Here is a 22,196-nt window from a genome sequence, read left to right on the forward strand (position 1 = left end):
AAGACCTGTTGTTTGGAATGACCTATGTAGCATCTATATTAAATGTCACACGGAAGGAAACGTGTGTACCATTGCCAGTGGAATGAAATCTGTTTTTCAAATATCACTTTAATTATCTGATTTGGGAAAATGACAACGCACAGATCTTTTTGGCAGTTTCCTCATAGCTTCATTTCCATAATCCTGCTTCTTCTCTCTCAACGAGACTGTTTAATGTAATTCCCAAGTCCATCAACATTTTACTGGAGTGTGAGGTCTCTGGTCCCTGATAAATTAGGTTTATATCAGGTGTTGTGCTATGCACTTTGTTCTTTTTCCAATCTAAAAGCAGTGGTGTTGTTAGAACATTATGCAAATGACATTGTGAAGAAATGTTAGTAATTTGTGTTTACTGGGAAATGGCTGTTTTACCTCCAGGTACTCTGGCATGTCGGCTTCCCGACTCAGCTGGAGTTTCTGCTTTCGTAATTATCTTTCTCATTTAATACTTCTGAAAGCCTTCATCTCCCAGGACCTGAGTTCCTGCCTGCCTGCAAATTAGACACCTTTCAAAGCCACATTAAACCTTTTAGGCCCCAAGTAGTCCCCTCGGCAGGTAACTCTCGCTACACATAAGGGCCAAGTGAATGCAGAAAGAAGTCCCCAGGCATGGTCCTTCCGTAAACCTGGCCCTTATCTAAATTTCTGAGTGACTCCCAGATGGCGTCTGGCTCCCCGCACACCTCAAGACACACCAAATGTGACAGGATTGAGGGCCAGCCTATCGTTTTCAACCGGAAACTGTGTATTTATTGAGCTGGGTACAGAGCGCTGCACTGAGAGCTTGGGAGAATATGACACAATGTTCGGTAGATGTGATCCCTGTCCTGAAGGAGCTTAGACTAGTCATCCTGTTTTATGCACCTTCCCCAAGGACATAAAAGAGTTGATACCACTTCTATAGATGCCTGACCCAGTAGAATGTGGAGGATTTGAACTCTAGAAGAGTTTCCTGAAAGAGTTCCCTGAAAACTTACTCAAGAGCCTGGGAGAATCTGGTTCTCTTTGGCCAGCGGGGACAGTGACCTAGGAGTATTTTGCTGAACAGGGTAGGAAACATGGTGTCTCTGGCTTCTAGAAACCCACATCTCGCTTGCTTCCACTCATTAATAATGGTAGAAAATTTCAAAATTGATCAAATCAGTCTGTGGTATTTACTGAGCGTCTGCTGAATGCAGGGCTCTGTATTAAGTATGGAAGCAAAGTCCCTCAGCTCATTAGGGATGCCACAGACAAATAATTAGTGAAGTGAATTCCAAGCTGACAGCTGGCAGTCCTCAGGCTGTAACCGAAAAGCCCAGCTACGCGATCAGCTTGAACCCAGCCCTCCGAATTTTATTCCCCAATACATTGTTCATCTCTCTGTCTTTCTCTTCCTTGACTAAGAGATAGCTTCAATAGCTCCACTTCTTCAGTTTGCTGTTACTGAATGAGGAGCTTTTTATTGATGACAAAAGCTGTCATTTAAGAAATTGAGGTTCCAATTGGCTCCCCCAGTTTGCTCTGTTTTACACTGATGCAGCAAGGCTATCAGAACTTCCTGCACACGTGTCAGGAGATTTTATCATTCATCTAATCCCAGCCCCCCAAGGAGGACAGTAGAGAAAGCTGGCCCCAGGGAATTTGAGGTGAGTTAGGGTCTTCTCTCAGCCTCACCCACAGCTTCACAGACTGCCTTATGGAGTCTGACATCATCTAAATGCAGTGAGGTTTTCAAGGGCAAAAGCCTACCAAAATGCAGTAGCGGAAGTTAATGCAGTTAGTTTCTGACTAATACCTATTAAAGTAATCATTCTCTTTTAGGGATTTGGGAACCCGGCGGATCCAGATAATGTTGCTGAGGTCCTTACTGATGGTGAGTCATCTAAGATAACTGGCCAACAAGTCATTAGGTGATGGCAGAGAATGTAAAAATCTAGAATTATAAAGAGTAACAGAAATCCCTTAAATTAGAATCTGACTCATTCCATCTCCATTTTTTTAAGGAATTAGGCTTAGTGGTTGTGGGAGACATTTATAGCATTCAAGTAAATGAAAACAATGAACCAACTGGAAGCATGAAGGTAGGGAGGAGGGTTGTGGTAGTAGTAATGGTGTTTATTGAGTGCCTATTTAAATGAATTGTAAATAGTAATATTTATGGTACTTGTTAAGCACTTATTGGATGTCACGGACTGCTCTTAAATGCTAGGGTAGATGCAAGTTAATCAGTTCACACACAGTCCCTGTCGCACATGGGACTCACAGTCTAAACAGGAGCGAGAACCGATATTGAATCCCCATTTGACAGTTGAGCAAACTGAGGCACAGAGAAGTGAAGTGACTTGCCCAAGTTCACAGAGCAGTCATGTGGCAGAGCTGGGATTAAAACCCAGGTCCTTTGACTCCCTGGCACATGGCCTTTCCTTTAGGCCACAGTGCTTCCAATTGAAAAAGAATCTCATGAATTCACGGGGACTCAGTACTGATTTTTATTAAAGGACTAAATTTAGTGGGATTTTATTTAAGGGTTAAATCAAGTGACACCTATTTTGTCCTCCTCTGTCATTGAATACTCCTTTGCGATTTTGGCCTAGGTGAGAGACATCAGTTTTTTCATTTGAAATTGTTAGTGATAAATTAGGGATCCAAGAATGGTTTTTGTCGTTTCTTTGCTCAACTGTGTCCTCTCATAAATATTCAAAATCGTACATTCGTAATTTCCTATTGCCCTCCCAAGACTATTTTTCCAACTGTTACACTTGGTGGGGGAACCTCATAAGTTTCACTCTCAGTATGTAAGAGGTACAAAGAAAACCACTTGAGCCACATATTCTTTTGAATTGTCAACAGGTAACTTCAGGTTACAAGGCCAAGACTATTGTCACTGCACTTCCTCCGCCATTTCTTGATCCCTTATTGTCTACATCACTCATGGAAGACTATGAATTAAGACAGCTGGTACTGGAAATATTGCATAATCTGATTGATCGACATGACAATAGGGCAAAACTCCGGGGAATCAGGTAAAACCCCAGATTAATGTCATCAGAGCTATCTTTTTACCTGTTGTTTACTGGTACTTATTCTAGTGTCCCTTTTATTTAGGTTTGCCAAGGGCTATCTAGCATAGATGGTTTTTCTCAGGGGTGCCTGTGACTCACTGAAAGCAGTCTGTGTTGCTCTTTAATGACATATTTAATTAGGGAATCAATGCGTTGCATGTGCTAAAAGGGCAGATTTTAATTCATAAATGGCTATTTCAGATGTTTACTAGTTTTACTCCTATTTTCATCTCTTAGAAGATTGATTGGGCTCTGGAAAAAATCATGAGATTTTAAATCATAATCACCTTTATGGCTTTCCCCCCATTAAAATTGAAGATTGTCCGCTCTTAGTTAAGATGGGCGTGATAAATCTGGAAATTGGTGTTAGCCTATTTAAGTAGATCGCTGTTCTGTCCACATTTAATGTCTTGTTCTAATTTGAATTTAAAAAAAATTATTAAAATGATTTTTTTTCTGTAGAATCATACCAGATGTAGCCGACCTAAAGATAAAAAGAGAAAAAATTTCAAGGCAAGATGCAAGTTTCATGAAAAAGGTAACAGCGGTTTACCCGTTAAGTATTAGTTAAAATGGAAAACATCCTTTTGCCATTTCTGGTATTTTCATAATGACCAAGAGTCATGCTCTTATACAGGTTTCTTTCTCTCTAGTTTACTAGGAAAGGTTTAATCAATCAATCAATCAATTGTATTTATTGAGCGCTTACTATGTGCAGAGCACTGTACTAAGCGCTTGGGAAGTACAAATTGGCATCACATAGAGACAGTCCCTACCCAACAGTGGGCTCACAGTCTAAAATATATATATATTCACAGCTTAACAATCAGTCACAGTCATATTTATTGAATGCTCAAAGCAATTTCAACTTCTCTTGTCTGTCTTGAGTACATACCACATATTGGTATTTTTTGAGTGATTACTATATGCACAGCATTATACCAAGTGCCTGGGAGAGTACAGTACAATAGACTTTGTAGACATGACCTCTTATCTTCAAATAATTTATAACCTACTGTGTGCTGAGCACTGTACTAAGTGCATGGGAGAGTACAGAAGCAGCGGGACTGAGTGGAAAGAGCATTTGCCTGGGAGTGAGAGAACCTGGGTTCTAATCGTAGCTCTGATGTTTGCCTGCATCTCATTGACTTCTCTTTGCCTCAGTTTAATCTTATGCAAAATGGGGGATTAAATCCTACTCCCTCCTACAGAGACTGTGATCCCTATGTGGGGACAGGGTCAGACCCTGTCCTGTTTCCGACCTAATTATCTTGTATCTAACTCAGTGCTTCGTACAGTGCCTGGCACATAGTAAGTGCTTAATAAGTACCATAATTGTTAGTCTTTTAGTTAACAATTAACATAATTGTTAATCTTTTAGACTGTGAGCCCACTGTTGGGTAGGGACTGTCTCTATATGTTGCCAACTTGTACTTCCCAAGCGCTTAGTACAGTGCTCTGCACACAGTAAGCGCTCAATAAATACGATTGATGATGATAATTGTTATTATTACGGTAAATTTGGTAGCCGCAATCCCTGCTCTCAAGGAGCTAACAATCTAAACATCATTTTCCTTTTTTGATTTCCCAACCATCTGCCCCATCTCCATCACTTGTCATTCATTCATGCATTCAATTGTATTTATTGAGCACTTACTATGTGCAAAGCACTGTACTAATCGTTTTGGAGAATACAATATAACAATAAATAGACACATTCCTTGCCCACAATGAGCCCCACTTTTCTCCAGCGTGCTCTGATAGAACTCAGAGGGACAGACATCGGTCACTTGGTGCTCTTTGCTGATGGGATGAGCAAAGAATATGTGTTTCCTCTGACTTTGACTGTGAGCCCAATGTGGGACATGCATTGTGTCTAACCTCTTAAACTTGTGTCTACCCCCATACTTAGAACTATGCCTGGCACCTACCAAAAGCTTAACAAACACAGTAAAAAAAATTAAGAATTGTGGTATTGCCTTTACTGTGGGCCAAGCACAGTAGTAAGCTCTGGGGTAGATGCAAGGAAATTCAGGTCTCATGTGAGGCTAACAGTTTAAATAGGTGGGAGAAGAGGTATTGAAGCCCCATTATGAAGATGAGGGAACTGAGGCACAAATATATTCTCCACCAGAGATCTCTGACACTGGAAACTCGTCCACCAATATCCATTCACCAAGAAATGGCTTTGCCTTTGCAAGGCCAAAGTGCAAGTTAGTTTTTCCATTAACAGGTTTCCAGACCAGGGCTCTCACATCAGTTATCACCTCTCGATCAATCCCTTTTCTTTCAATTTGCTGCTTTTCAGAGGTAAATGGGATAGTATTTTTGAACTTAATCGTATTTTTTCAATGCAGAATACACTATATGGAAATAAATTTTAAATTAAAAATATGTCCCGAAGTTGTTCCTTTTGACTGAGAAACTATTCTTGGACCACTTGATGGTTTAAAGAATAATAACTGGCTTCAGCATTTTATTTTTAGAATTCAACACTTACATTTATGAAGTGTTGAAATACAATTACCAATTGATGAAGCAAAGTGTAATGTATGAGTCATTTCTAATTTAGTGACTAACAAAATGTATTCTGTAAACTCAATGGACCCTGATTCTAGAGTTTTGGCAATGTTTAGTGACTTTTTAAACAAGAGTGAAAGCCAAAAAGAGGCTTTCTTGATAGAAACAATTCTTTTTAAGCTTATTCTGTGTTTCAAAGTTGGATTTATTTCGCCTGGTTTGACAAACTTGGTTCAACCGTTTTGAGTATCTAGAATAATTCAAAAATATTCAGCCTTCAATTGGGCATTGTAATTCTCGGTGTGAGCTCATTGCTTATCCCATTTTAATAAAAATACTTTGTATTCCATAGAAAAACAATACAGTTTTCATCTTTTCTTAGTCACCATAATATATATTCACAGCTTTACCTGAAATGGTTGTTGTAAATTCCTTTATAGCAATAATTACTTTAAGCATTTATCGTTCATCTGATTTTCTTTCATTATGAACACAAAGAAATCCATTTCCCTGACTTGTGACTCACTCTTCCATTCTGTTTTCTCATTGCCTTGACCAACTATAATGGTCTTTCCCTGACTTTAAGTACCTATTTGGGAAATTGAAAAACTAATTCATTCACTCAGTCGTATTTATTGAGCACTTACTGTGATGGAGAAAAAAAAAGTTATCCTGAAAAATGTGTAAATCAATAGGAGTGATACATAGATGCATTTGAGCATGACCAAAATGTCATGGTTTCCTGCCTTGAGTGATTATGCATCTGGAAAAGTGTCCGCAAAACCTAATCAGTGGCAGACTTCAGACTGCCAGTATAGGACTGCAGAGTCTTGTTGTGAGATTTTATTTATGAGTGATTTTTTTCCCCAATGAGTAGCAATAGCAGTGTGTACTGAGCACACCTGCTGGGCACAATGCACTGTACTGCTCACTTGGGAAGTCCAAAAGGAAGTCCGAGATATGTTTCCCTCCCAACAAGGAGCTTGCATTCTAACAGTCAATTTCTTTTTCTGCAGTAAAAGCAGATCTAAAAGGGACCGAGCCCAGGCCCATGCTCTCTCTCTTTTCTGGTAGAACAGAATTTTACCGTAATGTCGATTTTGGTTTCGTTCGTAATTTGATATGTTCTTAAGAAGTCCTTTTCTGTTCATGACCATGTTGTTATCTATAGACTTCTTTTTAAGGATCATGTGAAGCTCAGAAACCTTGATCCTTCTGGTCAACCTTTCTTTAACCCATAGTTCTGTCTTCCAGAATGGTCAGCAGCTATACCGGCACATCTATTTGGGCTGCAAGGAAGAGGACAATGTGCAGAAAAACTTTGAGCTCTTGTATACGTCTCTTGCTCTTACGACCATTGAACTGGCCAATGAAGAAGTGGTCATTGACCTCATCCGGGTAGCTATTGCTTTACAGGTAAATTGTTTTTACCAGATGCATTTATCAGGCTCAGTAGATTAATGTTTTCATTCATTCATTCAGTTGTATTTATTGAGTGCTTACTTTGTGCAGAGCACTGTACTAAGCACTTGGGAAGTACAAGTTGGCAACATATAGAGACGGTCCCTACCCAACAACGGGCTCACAGTCTAGAAGGGGGAGACAGACAACAAAACATGTGGACAGGTGTCAAGTCATCAGAATAAATAGAAATAAAGCTAGATGCACATCATTAACAAAATAAATAGAATAGTAAATATGTACAAGTAAAATAAATAGAGTAATAAATCTGTACAAACACATATACAGGTGTTGTGGGGAGGGGAAGGAGGTTTCTAAGGAAGAATGTTTCTAAGGTAGCACGAACTTGCCAGCACTCCTCTGCCCTTTTCAGTTTGTTTTTTATTTTGTGTGAAATACTGCCACTTTTTCCTAAGGGCTAGAGATTTGAAACATTGTCTTGAAGATGTTCAACATTTTTAAAAAGCTACGCCTTTTGGAAAAGCAATTTGAGGAATTCACTAATTCTTCCTCTAGACCATAAGCTCTTCGTGGGCAGGGTTCATGTCGTGCAACTCCATCGCTTTGTACTCTCTACGCGCTTAGCACAATGCTCCTCCTGCAGTAAGCCCTCGAAAAATACCATTGATGGATTGATTACTTCAGAACTCTCCTTTTGAAGTGCCTTTTGTTCTAAGCAGACATTGATCCAGTGTAATAAGGTTTATTACCTGCTTGTTTCTCACTGAAGGAAAATGCCATCAATAATGAGGATAACTTGCCCATGTTCCATCGCTGTGGTATAATGGCCCTGACTGCAGCCTATCTCAACTTCCTAAGCCAGATGATCGCCGTTCCTGCTTTCTGCCAGCATGTGAGCAAGGTAAGAGGGAAAGGGAAAAGCCAAAAAGACATCGCCAAATTTGATTTCCAAACTGACTAAATGTTTCTCCATGACTCTCTTGAGCTGATGTCTAGTAGAAATTGAAAACATTTCATGTATATTTCTGTACTCCTAAGTTCCCTGGCAGGATGTGGTCTAATATTTTTAACCTCATTAGAACTGATTTTGAGGGAGAAAAAAGGCTCCCTGGCTGATATTTGTTTCAATCAAATCCTACCTAGTTGCAATGCATATATCAATCCAAAGGGAAATGAATTATTGAATAATTTCTTATAAATCCAGTGTAGAGTTTTAAAAGAGAAGGAGCATGGTCTAGTGGAAAGAGCACAGGCTAGGAGTCAGAGGACCCGAGTTCTAATTCTGGCTTCACCACTTCTCTGCTGTGTGATCTTAGGCAAGTCACTTAACTTCTCTGTGCCTCAGTTACCTCATCTTTAAAATGGGGATTAAGACTGTAAACCTTATGTAGGACAAGGGACTGTGTCCAAAGTGGTTATCTTGTATCTACCCCAGCGCTGAGTACAGTGCCTGGCACAAAGGAAGCACTTAGATCATTCCTTTTTTTTAATGGTATTTGTTAACAGAAAACTTTTCACACTGACTTTGTTTTTCTACCTTTCAGGTTATTGAAACACGGACCGAGGAAGCTCCTTATTTTCTACCAGAGCACATCTTCAAAGACAAGTGCATGTATGCCAATCAAAAGCCTATATTTATAAAGGGAGGGCAGCAGGATTTAAGGTGGACCTACGTTTTCCTCAGAAGGAATCAAGTGTCCCCACATGTTTATAGCAATGCCTTGTCTTATTTTCAGTTAGCTGTATGACCACGATGAATTTCCTCAGAAAAGCTAGAAGTTCAGTTTGCACCCAGATGTCCTCCTATACAAGTTGCAGCAGTGTTCAGTATTTTAAAACCTGTTAAGAGTCTGAAGTGCCAGAATCGGATGGCTTTGCATTTTTTTCTTATTCAATATCTCTTCATATAGGAATTCATCTGGGGTTTTGCTCTTTTCTGGAAAGAATTAATTTAGAGAAAGTAAATCAGTGCTTTTTTTTTCCTTCTCTCCTCAAAACAAGGGAAGCTGAGTTTATAGTCAATAAATCAATTATATTTATTGAGCACTTTGCTCAGAGCACTGTATTAAATGCTTTGGGGGAGTACGATATAACAGAGTTGTTAGACACATTCCCTGCCCATAACAAGCTTAAAGTCTAAAGCATTGTGTGACATGTGGACTCCTATTACTAAGAAGTAATATTGAGTATCTCCTGAGAACAAGGAAATTAAGAAAACAAAGCTAGCCCAAATTAAGAACTATTAATCCATCAAAATCTGGTCTTGTAGGAGCCTTGCATCATTTTAAAAACTACTCTAAAATGAGCCAGCTAATTTAACATCTGTTGACTACCTTAGCTGGAAAATTGACCATAATCATCAGTCTCTCTACCTGGGAGGTCTTTACCTCTCATTTACTCGTCCTAACCAAATTGTAAAACGTCTCAGAAAGTAGAAATAAGCGGCTTATTTCCTTCATCTACAGGCTTCCAAAATCATTGGAGAAACATGAAAAAAAATTGTTTTTCCTGACTAACAAGATTGCAGAGTCATTAGGTGGCAGTGGGTACAGCGTGGAGAAGTTATCAGTGCCATATGTCCCCCAGGTCACAGGTGAGTGTAAATAATAATAATTGTGGCATTTGTTAAGTGCTTACTATTTGCCAAGCATTGTACTAAGTGCTGGGATATGTACAAAGTAATCAGATCCCACATGAGGCTCACAGTCTTAAGTAGGAAGGAGAACAGATGTTGAACCCCCATTTTACAGATGAGGGAATTGAAGCACAGAGAAGTTAAGTGATGTGCCCAAGGGCACACAGCATGCAACTGGTGGAGCCAGAATTAGAACCCACATCCTCTGTTTCCCAAGCCTGTGTTCTTTCCAGTGGGCCACACTGCTTCTTACCTAAGCGATTATCTCAACTATTGATCCATGTTCATCCCTTTTTCTTGCTTTCGTTCAGTTTGCAAACATACGCTCTTGGTATCAAATACTCAGTTTTCCTCCGGAAGAATGATGGGCCTTAATGTACATTTGTGAGCTTCTTTACAAAACTACCTGGCTTTTGAGGCAAAATACATGCTGTCTGAAACCAAAAATCAAATCTGCCCAATGTGACAACAGATGTTGAATTCTAGAAATAGGGAAAGTTGGGGAAAATAGTGACATCTTGAGTTAAATTTAGAGGAATGGGTGGGAGGTAGAGCAATGGATTTGATAAACTTGTGAATAATAATAATAATAATAATAGTAATAATAATAATTGTATTTTTTAAGCACTTTGTATGTGCACAGAACTGTACTAAGTAATGGAGTAGATAAAAGACCATCGAGTCTGACACAGTCCTTACCCCTGAGAGAGAGAATGAGAGTATGGTATTGTTATTGGTATTGGAGAGAGAATGTATATTATTCCATTCCTCAGTAGCTTCAGATTACATATGAAGTGTTTGCTCCAAAGTAACAAAGTGGCTACTTTTATATCTCTGGCATGGACAGATTTTTTTTTCTTATTACTGCCTCTGCTTTCACAATTGTGGCATATATTTTAAATTTTGTTTTCATTCCTGCAAAACTTTGGATTTAGTTCTGTTTCCTTCAGGCAAAAAGCATCACAGACACAAGCAAAAAGGTAAATTCTAGTATCTACCCTCCGCTAGGTATCCTGTAGGCAGATAGAGTACTGGGCCAGTAGAGGTGTGCTTCTAGAAAACCTCTAGAAAAAAAAAAATGGTCCAGAGAAATTGTGTGTGTGTGTGTGTGTGTGTGTGTGTGTGTCGGTTGTAACTTCACTTCCGCTATAGTTACCGCTTTCAATTTCCCTATTGTTTTTTCCTCCCTACCTAGATTTTTCATGTATTTATTTTTCATACTTTTGAAGATGGCACAGCTGCCTAAAATAATGAGCTTTCATTTTCAGTAGTATGGACTTTCTGCAGATTTCTAGAATACTCATTGGATTAGTCTTTTAGGTCCTTCTTCATGGCATTGACTGTTTTGAGGAGTGATATTTTTCTGTTCAGGTGGACTTAACCATTGAGAAATAGAGCCATAGGTAGTACATCCTTGACTCCTGTTACAATGTATGGTACCAGAAATTTAACAATAGGCAAAAATTGTTTGTGGTCTAATCCACTAGCGATTGTCTGTGCCCCAAAAGATATGTATTTGCTCTGCCATCATGGGTGCAGGAAAGACTTCAATTATCATTCTTACTCTTACAAAAAATTTGCTTTACTCTTTCCTGAGTTTTAGAATGGCACATCTTGGAGAATCATTAGATATTTCACTCTGAAAACCATTCAAGCTGTTCCAAGACTAGAATTTTAGAGACTTATTTAAGCAAAGGGCCCATCTTTGCTTTCTGCGGTTAACGTTTATACAGGCATCCTCATTCGCTTTTCTTGTTGCTGACAAGAATCTGCAAGGATTCTGTGGTACTTTGGGCCCAAAAGAAGTGTTCATACTTCATACTGCTGCCCGGATTATCTTTGTCCAGAAACGCTCTGGGCATATTACTCCCCTCCTCAAAAATCTCCAGTGGCTACCAATCAATCTGCGCATCAGGCAGAAACTCCTCACCCTGGGCTTCAAGGCTGTCCATCACCTCGCCCCCTCCTACCTCACCTCCCTTCTCTCCTTCTACTGCCCAGCCCGCAACCTCCGCTTCTCCACCGCTAATCTCCTCACTGTACCTCGTTCTCACCTGTCCCGCCGTCGACCCCCGGCCCACGTCATCCCCCGGGCCTGGAATGCCCTCCCTCTGCCCCTCTGCCAAGCTAGCTCTCTTCCTCCCTTCAAGGCCCTGCTGAGAGCTCACCTCCTCCAGGAGGCCTTCCCAGACTGAGCCCCTTCCTTCCTCTCCCCCTCGTCCCCCCTCTCCATCCCCCCATCTTACCTCCTTCCCTTCCCCACAGCACCTGTATATATGTATATATGGTTGTACATATTTATTACTCTATTTATTTATTTATTTTACTTGTACATTTCTATCCTATTTATTTTATTTTGTTGGTATGTTTGGTTCTGTTCTCTGTCTTCCCCCTTTTAGACTGTGAGCCCACTGTTGGGTAGGGACTGTCTCTATGTGTTGCCAATTTGTACTTCCCAAGCGCTTAGTACGGTGCTCTGCACATAGTAAGCGCTCAATAAATACGATTGATTGATTGATTGATTGTTCAGTGGGGACATCTCATTCAGTTTGAGGTGCTTTTCAAGGGTACATGAGAGAAGCCAAACAATCAATACGTAACCACCAATCTTGGGTCTAGGAAATAGGTTTTTGTGGGTTTCATCGTCCAATTTGTTGTCTGTGTGCATTTTATACAGATGTCACCAGGTGGCAACAAAGTACAGTTGGAGAAAAAGGGGATTTGGTCTCTGCAGGGCATCCCAACATCAGATAATAATAATAATAATGATAATAATAATTATAATAGCTTTTATTAAGCATTTACTATGTGCAGAGCCCTGTTCTAATGGCAGGAAGGAATCAAAAAAGAGAGTAATACAGCTTCAGTCAATTAGACAGTGGTATTTATTGAGCGCTGAGCGTTTAGGAGAGTACAGTGCCATACAGTTGGGAGCTCTGATCCCTGCCCTCAAAAAGTTTAGTCTACTGTGGGCCAAACACTGTTCAAACTGCTTGCTCCCTCGGCCCCCATTCCTTAAGTTGGCATCTCCCAACAACATGAGGGTTAAGAACAAGCCATCTTCTCATTCTCTTAGAGAAAGTACAACAGCACAGGGGCCGTTCTGACTGCCGCTGTAACTTGAGGGGAAAATCAGTGACTTTTTATGTGGTTGCACTGAGGATTCAGGATTTCAGGGTTAGTGCAGTCAACATCTCACCTTTAAAAGTGGGCATGCTGGAGAAAAACACCCTCTGCAGTTCTGTGAGTTGTTTAGAGATTAAAATATGGTGCTTAGGTAAAGATTTGAATTTGTTCCCTTGAGAAAAGATGCAAATAACAATTCGAATTTGTTCCCATGAGAAAAGATGCAAATAACAAAATCCACAATCTTTGTTGTAGATGAAGACCGACTCTCCCGAAGGAAAAGCATCGTGGACACTGTATCCATCCAGGTGGATATTTTGCCTGGCAGCAACACTGACGATACGGTAGGTCATTTGAAAGGAGATATGGGGAGAAAGATGTGATGCAAATGTTTTCGTTTCCGCAGTTGGTACCGCCCTAAATGAACGGGCTGTAAAGGGAAATAAGCCTTTGGGCAAATCCAACAGCCTTGTCACCAACCCACTCTGGAAATCCAAGATGACAATAGAATCTCCTTTTGAGAGTGACAGGCAAACCTTGGTCCTGAAGCATCAGGGACCTGTGTGAAAGAATCGATTGTAGGGCTGATGGCTTGCACTAAGAATGGCACTTATTGAGTGATTACTGCAGATAGAGCACCGTGCTAAGCACTTGGGAGAGTACAGTATGAGGTGGGTGATACTGTCCCTCCCCAAAAGGAGCTTTCTAGAACCACTCAAATGACCTGCTCCCTGTCTGTTGTGTTTTCACTGGGGCCCAGAGAGCACCGAAAAAGTATATGGGCAGAGGCGTGGGACATGCCAAAGTGTAATTTTTTTACCGTAGCTTCATTTTGGGTCAGTAACCTGTTTTCACCAGTGATGATCCAGAGCAAGATCATGAGAGACTTGTAACGCTAGCCATAGAAATGTCATTTTGTAATTGAAATGTCTTGATGGATAAATGATAGCCTTATGCAGTTTGTTCTTGGAAATGAGATGATTTAGATACTCTCCTGTGCTTTCTCAGCACACTATTGCTGACAGGGATTATAATCTTAAACAGTCCTGTAGAACAATGTTGTTAGATTTGATGGTGCAGTTGAAAGGTGGGGAAATTAAAGTTTTTTCATTGTGAACAAAAACAATGCTATTACAGATTAAGGTACAGCAAAGTGCTGGGTAGCTCGTTGTGGGCAAGGTATGTGTCTACCAACTGTTACATTGTGCCCTCCCAAGCTCTTAGTGCCAATGCTCTGCACACAGTAAGTGTACAATAATTACAATCAATTGTACTTTAACTCCCAGAACCCAAGAATTCGGGAGAATGCAGTCATCAAAGTGCTTTTACTTAACATCTTTCTTCTAAAAATCTAAATTCTGTATAATAAGTAACAGTGGATCATTGCTACAGTCAATGGGAAGTCCTCTCCAAAGCTAAACCAGATGGTTATGAGCAAAACTGAGGAACGTGATAGAACATTGCTAAGGGGAGGCGGGAAGGGTCTCTTCTTCAGCTGTTCAGTTTGTTTTCAATGCTTTTTCTTTAGGTTAGTAGCACAGAGGAAATCACCTTTGAAGCACTGAAGAAAGCAATTGGTGAGATTTTTGCCATTCATATCTTCTCAGTAGTTCATATCTCAAGCTCTTCTGGGTATTTTCAAGTGCCCACAGGGGATTGGTGACAGAAGAGTAGCAGATACTTGAATGGGTTACTGGCAGATATGCAATTGATTTGACTTTCCCAATTTTTTTTTTACCTATTCATTGATCTAAACTCATCTTGGAAGTCTCTTTTCTTTATACATCTAGCCAGAGCTGAGTAGTGTATTTCTCCCCTGTATTTGTTATTCTTCCCCTTTCAGGTACTTAATGCTAAGTATGTCATCTTCATGATTCCCTTCTCCCAGTGGCTCTTTTCCACCTCTGGCTGTTAGGTCAGAGGGTCCTTAGTTACTGGAAACCTGTGCCTGTTACAGCTATTTGCTCCCTGCTTTCAAGCTGAGAGTGCTGAGGCTGGCCCTCTGCTCCTCCTTGGTCTTACAGCTCAGAAAGCATCCATCCCCTCAGTGGGAGCAAACTAAGTTTGGGCAACAAAGCATCAATTCTAAAATGGCTTCCTTCCTGAAAGACTTGTCAGGGAACAGGAGTGAATTAATTCCTCAACTCAGTTGGAAAAACTTGAGCCAGTACTCTTTCTGTGGATTGTACTCTCCCTAGTGCTTAGTCCAATGTTCTGCACATGTAAACACTCAAATACCATTAATTGATTTCCTGGGCAGCTAGCCCTGCCCCTTTGCTGTCCTACAGGGCCTTTCATCCAGGTATTTAGTACCCAAGGAACCCCCCCCGCCACATGCATTTCATTAGTAGAATTGGTATCCCAGTGAGGGAGCAAATATTGGGCACTTGCAGCAGACATCAAAGTTTCTGATTCTCCATCTGGTACATGGTCCATTAAGCATCTCAAAATGCTCTCGCCTCTCCACCCCAACTCTAGAAAGTGTAAGGAACTCTGGGTTTTGGAGACCCACGGGTTTGGGTTTTTCAAATGAACATAGACACCACAATGGGGGTCTCCCTATCCTCTTTAAACACATAGCGTACTGCTCTAATGCTGTGGTAGCATTTCATTTTGATTTTTTTTTTCCCCACCAGACACCAATGGACTGGAAGAGCAGGAAAAAGAGAAGAGGCGCCTTGTGATAGAAAAGTTCCAGAAAGCCCCTTTTGAAGAAATTGCAGCCCAATGTGAATCCAAAGTGAGTGACACAGTGGTTTAGAGAAAGGGAACAAAGCATGCTAAAGAGGCAATTTTGACACTTCTGGGGGAAGCTGTATCTGAATTTGGGGGAAATCTGTCCATTTTAGCTAATAGTGTTTTACCATAGAAGATTTTTTGCATCTCTTTTCACGTTTCAAATAATCAAGTCTTCATTTCTTAGCCCCTGTTAGTTTGGGCTTCCTCTTTGGCAGATTTTTCAAATGCCAAAATACCGTCAAATACTTTGCAGAAAGAGGGGCCCGTGCCTCTTACGTGAAGCGAGCACAGAGAGATGCTTAATCCCATCTAACTGCGATTAGGAATCTTACCCACTTCTCCCACGGAGGGCACGGTCCAGGACTGTTTTCAGGAAGACCACTCTCACTCCTCTAAGTTTAGTTGTAGACTTTGGTGTGCACTGTGGACCTCTTTTCAAAATTGCATTCTCTTCCCCTTTAGGCAAACCTGCTTCACGACAGACTTGCACAGATTTTGGAACTCACCATACGGTAAGGATCGAGAAGCGTGAGATACTGAAAGTGGTGGAACCTACTGTCCATCCAGGAGAGACCCAACCCACTATCCCTCACTGAGCACTGATGTTAGAATAATAATAATGGTATTTGTTTAGCACTTACTGTGTGCAAAGCACTGTTCTAAGCCCTGGATGTGATCCAGATGGCATCACACATGAAGTCCAGGAAAACCTAAGGTCTTCTGCAGGTCTGGGCCCGTGTTCAGAGAGTCTGCCCCAGTGAATTCAGTGATTGGAGTGTCAACCAAGCCAGAAGTGGTTACCACACTGCTTTCAGTCAGATGTGAAAGGCACCTGCTAACGGGTGGGCTATTAGGAGAATGAATTTGGGAGGGCTGTGAGAGTGGGGCACTTCCACAAGTCCAGATTGTCCCCAAATCTCATAGCAGGCTCTGGAGGTTTTTCTTCAGCACACATAGCAGTACAAGCGTGGCTTCTATTCCTGATTCCACCACTTGTCTCTGTGTAACCTGGGGCAAGTGACTTCTCCTGTGTTTATTTCTTCATCCGTCAAGTGGGGATTAGATCCTGGTCCCTCTGTGTAGACTGAGACCACATATAGGACAAGGACTGTGGTCGATTTGAATATCTTGTTTCTACCCCAGCGTAAGTGGTTAACAAATACCATAAAAATTATAATGCCCTAGCGTGGGAGTGATGAATGTCAGCCTGGTCAGAACATTAAGCCAGCAGACACTACAGAAGGCTCGAATTGGATGAAAAATCATTCTTAGTGAGGTATCTAGGTACATTCCAGTTTTCATCACAAAGAAAAAAGCATCCTAAAAAGGGTGGTATTTAAGCGCTGAGGTAGAAACAAGTGAAGTTAGATGCAGTACTTGTCTCCTATGGGACTCTCAGTCAAAGTAGGAGAGGAAATGGATATCATTTTACCCGAGGAAACCGAGGCCCAGAGCAGGCAGGTGGTGGAGCTGGGATTAGAACTCACCTGGGCAACACTCTTCTTCTCCTCAAGGGGTGAAATGTGTCACTGCCTCTGGCAGCCAGTTACCTAGAAAGATGGATCATTAGGGCTGGTCAAGGTGATGCCAGCAACTCTCTTGAGGAAAAAAAAAATCTAGTACTGTTAACGGGGCTTGGCAGTAGAGAATGATTGAAATAGTTTCTCCTGGAAAAAAATCGTCAGCTTTGTATTACAGAATAGTTTCAAAGAATTTATCCTTCAGTTAATAGGAGCTGGGGCATAAGCAGGCAGGAGCAACTTGATCTTAGAGATCATGCTTAGAGAAGCAGCGTGGTTCAGTGGAAAGAGCACAGCCTTTGGAGTCAGAGGTCATGGGTTCAAATCCCATCTCCGCCACTTGTCAGCTGTGTGACTTTGGGCAAGTCACTTCACTTCTCTGGGCCTCAGTTCCCTCATCTGTAAAATGGGGATGAAGACTGTGAGCCCCCCGTGGGACCACCTGATCACCTTGTAACCTCCCCAGCGCTTAGAACAGTGCTTTGCACATAGTAAGCACTTAATAAAGGTCATCATTATTATTATTATCTAATGGAAAGAGCATGGGCCTGGGAATCAGAGGATGTGGGATATAATCTCAGCTCCACCACATCTCTGCTGTGTGCGAACTTGGAAAAGTCACAACTTCTCTGTGCCTCAGTTCCGTCATCTGTAAAATGAGGATTAAGACTGTGTCCAACCTGATTACCTCTATCTACCCCGGTGCTTAGAACAGTGCTTGGCACATAGTAAGTGCTTAACAAATACCACAATTATTATTATTAACATGTTGGACCATAGAGAATGAAGTCTTGGATCCATTGTGGCTCAGTGGAAAGAGCATGGGCTTTGGAGTCAGAGGTCATGGGTTCAAATCCCAGCTCCACCCCTTGTCAGCTGGGTGACTTTGGGCAACTCACTTCACTTCTCTGGGCCTCAGTTCCCTCATCTGTAAAATGGGGACTGTGAACCCCCGTGGGACAACCTGATCACCTTGTAACCTCCGCAGCACTTAGAACAGTGCTTTGCACATAGTAAGCGCTTAATAAATGCCACTATTATTATTATTATCCAGGCCCAGCCCCCTCAAGCACTTTGAGAGTCTTGTCACCTGCAAAGTGACCTCGGGTGTTGCCTCTTCTTCTTTCGTAGCCCTCCTCCGAGCCCGTCTGGAACCTTGACTATCACCTCCGGGCACACCCAGTACCAGTCCGTCCCCGTCTACGAGATGAAGTTTCCGGATCTTTGTGTGTATTGAGCATCCTCCGAAGCCTGCCGCATAAAGTATTTAGCTTAAAGTACACAAAGCAAGACCGTCACACATTTTCAGATTCGATTTCCTGGGCATCCAAATTAAGTTGCAGCCCAGTCCACGATAGTCCGATCAGATTAGGCATCTTTCAAACTGCATTTCATGTAGCGAATCTGAAGCTTCAGATACATTAGATCAGGCTAGCTATTCCATTTTATTTCTAGTTAAAAGACTACAAAGAAATTTTCCCCCTTGTGGTTTGTACATTTCTAAGTCTCCACTGAAACAATGTTCAAACCTGTATATTTTTTAGTGTTTTCAGTCTTCAAAGGAAATGTAAAAACATACAATGGGTCTGGTGTCACTTCACAAACCCACTTGATTTAATCAATGTGATCGTGAAAAAAATATTAACTGTGCATTCTAGGGCTGCAGAACAATTTGTGATGTGCATCTCTTCCCATTAAAATCATTAGCAGCCCTGACTGCATAGAAGCAAGAAACCTGACTGATAGCTTTGTGGTAGGTGTCATTATCAGGGCGTGGCCTGCTGTGCTTTTCAAACTCCAGTACTCATATATACTGTGTTTCCTGTCCCCGACAGAGCTGTTGTGCTTGAGAGGGTCGAGGCCTTGAGCCTGCTCGTGGAGCACTGAACTGTGCAATATTTTTCATGTCATCGAGAAGTGGAGTTTACAAACCATGCTTTTGAAATTGCAGTAGTATTTTACTATGGTTTCATGAATAAACAGATTATATTTAGAATAGATACTAAGAAGTTAGACATTTTTAAATGGATAATGAATGACTAGCACACCTGGAAGTCCATAATTGCAGAAGTTGAGATGGCATCCCATTAGTGCTGTTCGCAGAGTTGAGGAAAACTCCATTGCTCCCCAAACGCCCATGGCACCTGTAAACCCTGGAGCAAAACAATCGCACTCCCTTGCATCTGTCATCGGAGGGGGCTTTCATTGCAATTAACAAGACTTCCTGTAGATTTAAAAGATAAGCATGCTGTGTTTCATAGGTTTGCATCTCTGTCGATATCAAGGGCTCCAGCCAAAGATTCCATCATGACAGAGGATTCCTCTCCCTAAAGTGGGGTTCTTGAAGACTGTTTTCTTCTATACCTTGAGGGGTTAACCCTGCAATCTGGACTTAACTTCCCAGGGGACAGTGGGAACATCACAAACTTACAGATGAAATACGGAATCTTTTACATTTAAAGAAATAGCAAATAGCAAAACAGATTGAATTTTGGTCATCACCTTGGGGGGGGAAAGGAGAATTGTCCATCAGATCGGTCAACATCAATCGATGATGTGTACTAAGCGCTTGGGGGAGTACACCAGAGTCCTGCCCTCGAGGAGCGTAAGACTGGAAGATGCACACCAAACCCTTTTGCGGCCTTTGGACAGTTAGTCACCTTAGGCCAGGGAGTCCAGTCACTTAAACCTATGAGACACAACACTGCAGCAGCAACTGAATGTTCCCATAAACAGAGAGAGGTAACCGAGACCTTCTTTTCAGATTGACAGTGCAATCACAGCTCTGGATGACGGAACAGCCTTTCCCCGTATTCTTTTGTGATTGTTACTGCTGCAGCCAGACAGAAGCTGTCTCACCCTTCAGTCCTTATCTCTGTCCTTTCCGTTTTCCTTTTCTTTTCCTTTTAAGGTAAGACTGGGTAGTTCAGTACCTATTTACATTTACCAAAAAAAAAAAAAAAGTTTAAACTGGGGGGAGGGGGGTAGAAGGCAAAGCAATCCTCATCCACTTGGATGTCATTTTCTAGATGAACACTGTGTGCTTTTGTAAGATAAAGGAAATATAGTCTTAAGAGGTGAAGAATGTATTCTCATTTGCACTCACGCAACTGTGCTGAATCTAGACTCTGGTTTCTCTCGAAAGTTAAAGCCAGCGTGACCTGCCTTGGGGGGTGGTAGGGAGTGTGGGGAGGCTGGGTATGTGTGAAGAGTTGTACTGACCGTTTAACTGTACCATCCAGCGAGCCTGTTGGTAAACTGTTGATCTGGGTTTTCCTCCTTTGGCCAAAGTAGACTTCCACAAAGCCCCGGATGTCAGGGCCGGCCTCGCCAATGTGGCGTGGTGGGGGCCCATCATGTTGGATCCTGATGATCTGGGAGTTGGAGAAGTCCGCCGGAAAATTGTGTGGCTGTTTTACCATAGGTATTAAGAAACCAAAAAACGTACCATTCTTCTTGTACACCGCTGTTTTGTATCTTTTGTTTCTTCTAGAAAAGTTGGATGTTTAGAGTAGAAAAAAGTAGCATGCTAGAACCGTGACTTCCATTAGAGTTGACCCCATGTCACGCCATCCTCTAGCGCTGTCTTTTTCAAGACCACTCGTTTTTGCCACCTGTTTTGGTTTCAAGATCAATTTAACCTATTTTCAGAGGAATCAAGACTCCCCCTTGATCAAAATCTGGAAGCAGGACTAATTTGTCTTACGTTTCATTGATGGTGATCAGTTCTGTACAAGATGTAAGAATACACTGTGCAATCTACATGCTAGCAATAAAGTGAACCAAAAATATTGAAGTCAGCTCCCCTCGTTATTACGAAGCTTTTTCTAGAAAGTTTCCGGCGACAGAATATGAGAAAAGGTATTGATTTCCCCATTTTGCAGATGTGGAAAATGGCACAGAGAAGTAAAGCGACTGCCCAAGGTAACACAGCAAAGTGGCAGAACCAGGATTAGAAGCCAGGCCCTCTGATTCCCAAGCCTGCGCTCTTCCGCTAGGCCTCTCAGCTGCCACTGTCCATGGCCTTGCCCTTTAGGCTCCCAATCCCCCTCCCCAACACGCACACACCACCACCGGAGAGAGATTGTCCTGTGAAAGAGGGAGATGTATGACTGCAAACACACTGAAGTAATGGAAGGTAATTTCTAAGAACGTGATCTGAAAATTAGGGTCACTGACCCCGATGTAACAAATTCAGACAGGGTCGATGTCAGGGAAAAATCACTGTAGATCATCCGAGCCGGGGATTAAAGCAAAGGAATAATGTCTCATTTATAAAATGTTAATTGCTTTTTTAAAATGCCCAAACATGAGGAAGCGTCCTAAGGAGGACGTGGGCTCTGAATGTCAGGGCAAAAAGGGCAGTGTGCCTCCTCGCTTGAATGTCTAGTCTGTCCAGAAAACTGGAAGAAATCTAGCCTCCTAACCACAGGGACTTGATATGCTCAGAATGGGCCCGCCGGGCCAGGGAAAGCCATTGTTTTCCAGTTCTCTGGGCAGATAAGGCCCCTAAACTGCCCTCAGCCCCTTTGGGGTTGCCCAAGCAACACAGTGGTGGCTCTTATAAAGGCCAACCTCCTCTGCCTTGCCTAATTAGCCAACTGAACTTTTCATAATTATTTTGTTCTAAATAGCAAATGCTGAGAAGAAAATAAATCTGTTCTCTTATTGGACCTACCAAGCTGCTTGAGTTTGCCCTAGACAAGTTGCCCTGACGGTTTGGTGAGGGCTTTGGGTAGCAGTAATGGCTTGACTTTCTAGGACTTGGGGGTTATCCTACCTGCTCAGCCCAAGAGCACAGTCCTTAGAACCTTTTGCCAGAGCTTTGGCCAGAATCTTTGGTCAGTCAGTCAATTATCAATAGCATTTACTGAGTGCTCACCATTTGCAGAGCACTGTACTAAGTGCTTGGGAGCACACAATAGACACAATCCCTGCTCTTTGCTTCCTCCTTTGAGCCTGGAGGTTAAAAGGTGCTGCAGTTTGCCAAGAGGATTATTGCTACAGGCTGCAAATGCCTATTCCTGGGTAGGGTGCTGGGAAAGGTGGATTTCAGGAGTGCAGTTCTCAGGAGAAATTGGTAATCTCTCCCTGAAAGCAAACTTACTGCACTCCTGCATGACTCAGTGGTAAGCAGCAGTATTTTTGGCA

The 22,196-nt window shown here is 41.8% G+C and overlaps 1 protein-coding gene across 2 annotated transcripts in view; it reads left to right on the forward strand.

Annotated features, from left to right (window-relative positions):
- Positions 1-20,845, forward strand: part of EFR3A (EFR3 homolog A) — a 71,456-nt gene extending 50,611 nt beyond the window's left edge. For both annotated transcript variants that reach the window (XM_038760698.1, XM_038760697.1), the window contains exons 12-23: positions 1,843-1,894; positions 2,872-3,044; positions 3,546-3,621; positions 6,858-7,019; positions 7,795-7,926; positions 8,570-8,637; positions 9,491-9,618; positions 13,042-13,130; positions 14,315-14,363; positions 15,423-15,526; positions 15,988-16,037; positions 18,177-20,845. In XM_038760698.1, the coding sequence (XP_038616626.1) occupies positions 1,843-1,894; positions 2,872-3,044; positions 3,546-3,621; positions 6,858-7,019; positions 7,795-7,926; positions 8,570-8,637; positions 9,491-9,618; positions 13,042-13,130; positions 14,315-14,363; positions 15,423-15,526; positions 15,988-16,037; positions 18,177-18,282 (1,189 nt within the window). In that variant the 3' untranslated portion in view covers positions 18,283-20,845. The remainder of the gene's footprint in view (positions 1-1,842; positions 1,895-2,871; positions 3,045-3,545; positions 3,622-6,857; positions 7,020-7,794; positions 7,927-8,569; positions 8,638-9,490; positions 9,619-13,041; positions 13,131-14,314; positions 14,364-15,422; positions 15,527-15,987; positions 16,038-18,176) is intronic.
- Positions 20,846-22,196: the final 1,351 nt, after the last annotated feature.

The sequence above is a fragment of the Tachyglossus aculeatus genome, chromosome 18 (genome assembly GCF_015852505.1).
Source record: "Tachyglossus aculeatus isolate mTacAcu1 chromosome 18, mTacAcu1.pri, whole genome shotgun sequence".
Taxonomy (NCBI): domain Eukaryota; kingdom Metazoa; phylum Chordata; class Mammalia; order Monotremata; family Tachyglossidae; genus Tachyglossus; species Tachyglossus aculeatus.